The 6,500-nt window shown below is 36.0% G+C and overlaps 2 protein-coding genes across 2 annotated transcripts; one reads left to right on the top strand and one right to left on the bottom strand.

Annotated features, from left to right (window-relative positions):
• The first annotated feature begins 1,705 nt into the window (after nt 1-1,705).
• LOC102604148 (protein ROOT PRIMORDIUM DEFECTIVE 1) lies at nt 1,706-4,602 on the top strand. The gene is made up of 2 exons (XM_006363140.2): nt 1,706-3,069; nt 3,811-4,602. Exon 1 carries the CDS (start codon nt 1,736-1,738, stop codon nt 2,957-2,959), a length of 1,224 nt encoding a protein of 407 aa, XP_006363202.1. The 5' UTR covers nt 1,706-1,735; the 3' UTR covers nt 2,960-3,069; nt 3,811-4,602.
• Nucleotides 4,603-4,989: 387 nt separating this feature from the next.
• On the bottom strand, nt 4,990-5,727 carry LOC102581035 (uncharacterized). The gene is made up of 2 exons (XM_006363149.2): nt 5,510-5,727; nt 4,990-5,432 (listed from the first exon to the last, which is right to left on the bottom strand). Exons 1-2 carry the CDS (start codon nt 5,658-5,660, stop codon nt 5,248-5,250), a joined length of 336 nt encoding a protein of 111 aa, XP_006363211.1. The 5' UTR covers nt 5,661-5,727; the 3' UTR covers nt 4,990-5,247.
• Between the last annotated feature and the right edge of the window lie 773 nt (nt 5,728-6,500).

Here is a 6,500-nt window from a genome sequence, read left to right as displayed (position 1 = left end):
ATAAGTATTCTTCTAAATAAAATTTTGAAAAGGCCAACAATATTGTATTGATGTATTCAACTATACTTGAATTCCTTAATCAACTTTTTAAATTTGACAGAGTACTTATGTATTCAGATATAATTGTATTCACAGATCAACAGTTCAACTGTGGTTATATAATAATACAAATGTCTATGTATATAAGTATTCTACTATATACAAAATTGACAATCAAAGAACCCTCAATCTCTTTTTTGTTCATGTTCTTCTTGTACTCATTTTTTATCAACTATATACATATGAAATCAAATTTTCTGACAATTTCAATACAAGCGGACAATGGCACACAATACATGTGTTGAGATAGATAAGTAAATGACATTAAACTAAAAAAATAAAGCATACAAATCTCAATTTCATTTTCCTCTTGTTCCTGCTCGACTGCTCTTTTTCAGCACCCACTTGAATCAATATTGTTGACTTTTCTCCTTTTTTCAAGATTAGTTTTCACTTTTGAACCTTTTTTCCTCTTTACTAATTTTGCATGCTCGATTTCTTCAAGCAGATTTAAGGGTATATGGTCATTAACCTTTTTTGTCCTTCTTTCTTTCTCCATTGCAGCAATAGAGCCTGGATTTTTGGCTTGTTGTTGAGTAATACACAAATCAAAAGCAGGTAGTTCATCCAACAATTTGTCAAATAAATGTATACCTCTAGTAACCCTCCTCAGAGTATCAATTTCAGCCACAACGGAGCAAAGTGGGCTGTTTGAACTTTGACTCTTATCTGTAAGTAAGGAGCTGAAAACAAGTCCTTAGGAGGGCCCTCATTCTCAATGCAAGCTAGCTCTTACTTGTGTTTAGTGAGGTAGGCTATTGAAATGGATAAACAAATTCTAGAATCAAAAACCCTGTAGAAAATAGTAGAAAGTGTAGATATGTAGATATATAATGCTCATAAAAACGAGATAAATATGCAATTAGAAGATACCTGATGGATACAAATTTACAACAAAAAATACGCTCATGCAGTGATGTAAAGGATCTTGAATTTGAATGAATTTGGAGGAAAAAATCAGAAAATATGTGATGTATGAATATTGATGAAAGAGAAAAATTTGATGATGGTAAACATGGGAAAAGATCATAAATGTGACTGCCATAATTAATTAGGCATTCAATAATTACTTTCCTATTTAATATTTATTTATTATATGAAAAGATCATAAATGTGCCTGCCATAATTAATTAGGCATTCAATAATTACTTTCCTATTTAATATTTATTTATTATATGAAAAATATAAATTTTATTTATTTATTTGTATATAATTCACTTTGCTATTTATAGTCTAATTATATCCATATAACATGAAAAAAATAAAACATAGCTATTTTTCTTGAATATATATGGATGTTTGCCATAATCTGAAGTTTTTCCTATTTAGACAATTGAATATTGAGATGTGTTTAATATAAGTAGATGATAATTTAGCTAGATATAGAGAATAATGTATAGTTGAAATATAAAATTCTTTAAAAAAATTATAATTTTTTTTTGTCGAAGAGACTTTGTTTATTATTTTAAAAAATTTATTTATCTTTATTATTCAAAATACAAAAAGGTTTGCCCTGATATACTCTTTTTTGTTGTTCTTTTTAATGCTTTCTTCCAAACAACACTTCTTATTAATTGGACAAATAAATTTGACTTTAAAAAAAAAAACAAAATTGCAATTTGGTTTCACTTGAACCATGCTGACCCATCTCCTCCAAAAACTAAACCATAAACCACCCACCACCGTCCTCCTCCGCCGGAAAACCACCTCAGCTGAATATGTAGCCTCAAGAAACCGAGACCCCACTTTCGAAAAACTCATGGACAAGTACAAAAACCTCTTCAAAGTAATCGCAATTCAAGACCTCATCCTCGGTACAACCACCAACGCCGCCGCACCTCCCGCCGTCTCCCTCGATTTCCTCAACCGCCTATCCCAGCGCCTCCATCTCAACCGCGGCGCCACTCATTTCCTCCGTAAGTACCCCCACATCTTTAACATTTTCCACCACCCTATCAAATTACAACCTTATTGTACACTGACGGAAACCGCCCTCAAAATCACCCAACAAGAGGCTACAGCTATCAATGCTACTTTACCACTTGTAGTAACCCGTTTGGTGCGTTTATTGTCGATTTCAGTGACTAAATCATTGCCCCTTAGAGCCATTTTCAAGGTTTTTAGGGAACTTGGGTTGCCTGATGATTTTGAGGAAAGTGTAATCTTGAAAAAATCTGATCTTTTTGCACTTGTTGATAGTGATAATGAACCGAACACTCATTTGTTGAAACTTGTCGGGGATATACCAAAGGGGGAGTTAGTGGCTGCTGTTGATAATTGGAGGGTAGTGGAATGTTGTAAAGAGGATTGTGGGGTTGATAGGAATGAGATTTTGTTTAGTTTTAAGCATAGTTATCCACCAGGGATGAAGTTGAAGAGGAATTTTAAGGCAAAGGTTAAAGAATGGCAGCAGTTGAGGTATGTGGGGCCGTATGAGGCTGTGGAGATTGGAAAGAAGAGGAAAAATAAGATTGGGATGATGGAGATGGAGAAGAGGGCAGTTGGTATTGTCCACGAGTTTTTGAGTTTGACAGTGGAGAAAATGGTTGAGGTAGAGAAGATTAGTCATTTTAGGAAGTGGTTTGGGATTGATTTGAATGTAAGGGACTTGTTTTTGGATCATCCAGGGATATTTTATCTTTCGACGAAAGGGTATAGGCATACAGTGTTTTTGAGGGAGGCTTATGAAAGGGGATGCTTGATTGAACCAAATCCAGTGTATGAGGCTAGGAGGAAGCTTCTTGATCTTGTTATTTTGGGACGGCGAGGGTTGTCTAGAGGTCATTCTGAGCCAACAGGTGTGAGCCAAGGGGAAGACGGTTTCACTGAGGAGGTGAAGACTGATTCAGATGAAAATTAGTTTTCTATCCGTACCATAAATGCAGGATGCTTTGCAATTGCTAAAGGCCTGATGGAAAGGATCATAAAAGTCAAGAGGCTTGAACAAATTCTTAGCAAATGAGATTGGAGGTAAGGGTTGAGAACACAAGTTATATATTGTTCATTTTATCAGGTAGTTTTGAAAGCCTTTTATTCAAAAGCACAACCATTGCTTTCACTTACTTTCAGATGGACCACGACATTCTAGTCCGTGACATTTCAGTATGTTGTCGCCCAATCAACCAACTATGCCTCAATTCCAAACTACTAGTTAAGATTTGCTATATTAGTCGTTCAACTCTCCTCAGGGCGCTCAGACCCATTTCATTACAATCTTCCAGAAAGAGCAGATGTTTTTATACAGTCAAATAATTGAACTCCCTCTTCTCCTGACTTCCCAACATATCTTATAGAGGCAGAAACAAATTAAATATATCTCACGGCTCTACACGGTAATATCATCTGTTTATTATCAAGAAAGCTAATCTTACCACTTGAGGTCTTTCTAACTTAGTGAAAACCAATGCAAACGCAAAGACTCGTATGCACATGAAACACATCCTGCATGTATCTGAAATTAAGGTCAAAGACTTAATGTTTAGCGACCTTTCAACTAATACAGTGGGATGGTAGGTTGGCTGATCTGTGAGAGTTTGCATATATATCCAGTTCACGTTGGAAGACAAATCAAGTATTATCTGATGTTATATCCATGTGCCACCTTTCATTGACAGAACAGTCGTAGCAGTCATGTCTTGATTTTTCCATGTTGAAAAGAAGCTATAAGCTGTATATCTGGTTTATTGATTTTGTCTTATTGTTAACCTTCAGGGAGATGGGTCATGTGTAACAGTCAAATTGTTGTCAGCGGGAATGAATTATCCGCCAATTAGCATAGAGATCTGCCTCTGAGGAAAAGGCCGAGTCTCCTTTTACAAGTATAACAGTGCTGTATGACGGATGACCTGTGCAAGTGAATGTTTGGTTGATAACTTAAGAGAGTTGTTTTTCATTAGTATTTGTGATCTTTGGCCGAAGCACAGGCTGTAATGTTTGCAGTGTCCTGTTTTCTGAACTTTGCGAGACTCTTTTCAGTTGTCGCAAATCTACTTTGCCAATGCAGATACCAGCTCCACTTGTAAATGCTGGAAGAAGTTGTTGTGAAGGTGGGAAAGCCAGCGAAGGGGATCTGAGCATTCAGATGGATGCTTGAATTCAGTTTCTAAAATGTAGACAGGACAAGTGTCATTGTGTATCTCACTTTGCTCACAAAATAATCACTGTTACTTAGGTGTTAATCTCTGCAAGTTGTGTTGTACTTTACTCACAAATTCCAGTGGAGACAAAAAAACCTTAGTTGTTTTTGCCCATCTGCCTAAGTGTTGTTTGATAGAATTACCCGGTTTCCTTGCTGGCAGGAGATAGCAGGTATCAAGTAAAATAATCAAGATGCAATCTGGATACCACGTTTATTGAAAAAAGAAACTCTTTGTGGATCCTTCATTCATCCTTACGTATGAGTTGAGTCAGACGAGTGAGTTGAAAGCTGATATTAGTTGAAGAAGAATGTAAACTATATTTTTGGAATTTAGTTTGAAATAATGCACCATTTGATATAAATGATATTCCACTCTTCCTCCATTCCTTTTTCATACCATGCTTTAAATTCCTGAAATCAAACCACCACAGAATGCATGCTGTCTCTTAGAATGTCAAATATAGTTTAAAGCTTTTTCGTCCATAGATCTATCAGTTCTATTATTCTACCCATCCACCTCAATGCCAAAAAGAAAAAAAAAGGTAGAGAACCATGGGCACTATATGAGTTGATTTTTTCTTAGCAGAGTTGTATGCAACATATGTTTTTAATTGAGCACTTATTAATGCAAGATCTTCACCTTATGGTGAGGTGACAGTTCACTGAGCCCCCCTTCAGGATCATTGATGCTTCTTTTGCATCAGAAAAGTTTCACCAAAACCCAAAGGAGTAAATAGATAACGACAAGCATAGAGACATGAGAGTCACTAGCAAGTGTGTCAGCTTGCTTTCTTTTACTGCACAAACATTTTTAGTGCTGTTACATGATATTGGTGAAGATCATTACAAAATGCCCAATGGCCTTTAAAATTTCCAATAGTAGTTTAAACATAATCCAAGAACCAACCCTTCCATCTCATCCTATGTCAAAAACCAGTCCCCGAATATAAAATGGATTTCATCAAATCCTCTTGTTTTCGACTGGAACTATCTATGCATTTACAAGAAAGTCACTTGTTACTAGTTTTGAATCGTTGAATTTTTCGTAGACATGCTTGAGCCCTCTCCATAACAACATCAATCCTACTCCTCTTTCTACATCCAACAGTATCCTGTCCCACCCTTTGCAGCTTCTTCTTAGGTTGTTCTTTACTACCAAAGCTTCCATTTTTCCTCTTCCTGTTACTTGATGACTCTATACAAACCCCCAAAACAACAAACTCAACATCAGCACATAAAACTAACTAGAGAAATAGAGACAAAAGAAATTACCTTGAGTATCAACATAGGAGGAAGAAGGAAGAGTGTCAGAGTAGTGAGATTCAAGAAAAGATATGAAGGATCTTAATTCCAACTTGAGATATTCAAATTTGTTAGGATGCTGAGTTTCTAAAATTTCAAGTTCTTTTTTTGCTTCTTCCATTTTTTTTTTTTTTTGTGTTTCCAGGAAATGGAAAGACAGAAGAAGAGGAAATACCGGAAAGTTCGAATGCATTAATAAATGGGGACTACTTTTTAAAGCTTTGATTTTAAAATTCCAACTCCTCGCACAGTGTCAACTGTTGGGCTATTGCCCATGTTCCAGCCAAAGGCCCATGGCCTAATCCTACTTGAAAAAGGATTGGAATTATTCTCTTTATTTGGTTTCCAATTCTATTAGGAAAAGGATTGGAATAGTAATCCTATTTGGAGTTGGTTTTGGCTTTGTAAGGAAAAGCACAACTCTATAAATAGAGGATAGTCTTAAGAGAATAATTCAGATTGCTCATTAGTATTGTCTTTGAAAGACATTAGGACATAAGAGAGGTTTCTTGAGAGAGCTTTCAACAAGAGAGAAAAGAGAAGAAAAAGGGTTCTTTTGCTGCAGTCTTTTATTCCGACCAGCAACCTTCAGATCGTGTTTCCCGATTAGCTAACCGTTGGATCGGGCTGAAATTTGTACTGAGTGTTCCTGACATCTTGGTGGTTGATTTGAACGGTGGAGATCGGATTCAGAAGTCAGCAAGATCCTGTTTTAGGTCCCGAACAGAAGCTGAGTTTGGGTGGTGTTTCTTTCTATTTATCTTTTGTTGGTGTAGCTATTGTTTGTTCTCTTTTGGCACTTGTTGTGTAGCCATTAGAAGAATAATTGTAACTCTCTTATTGTTATAGTGAAGCAATTCGGATCTTGTCGATCCCGTGGTGGTTACCTTCGTTTTGAAGGATTTTTCCACGTTAAACTTGGTGTTCTTTATTTTAGATTTTCGTTTTCATCTTTTCGTCA

Source organism: Solanum tuberosum, unplaced genomic scaffold (genome assembly GCF_000226075.1).
Source record: "Solanum tuberosum cultivar DM 1-3 516 R44 unplaced genomic scaffold, SolTub_3.0 scf00415, whole genome shotgun sequence".
Taxonomy (NCBI): Eukaryota; Viridiplantae; Streptophyta; class Magnoliopsida; order Solanales; family Solanaceae; genus Solanum; species Solanum tuberosum.
Note: the sequence above shows the minus strand (reverse complement) of the source record. Positions and strands in the feature narration are given on the sequence as shown.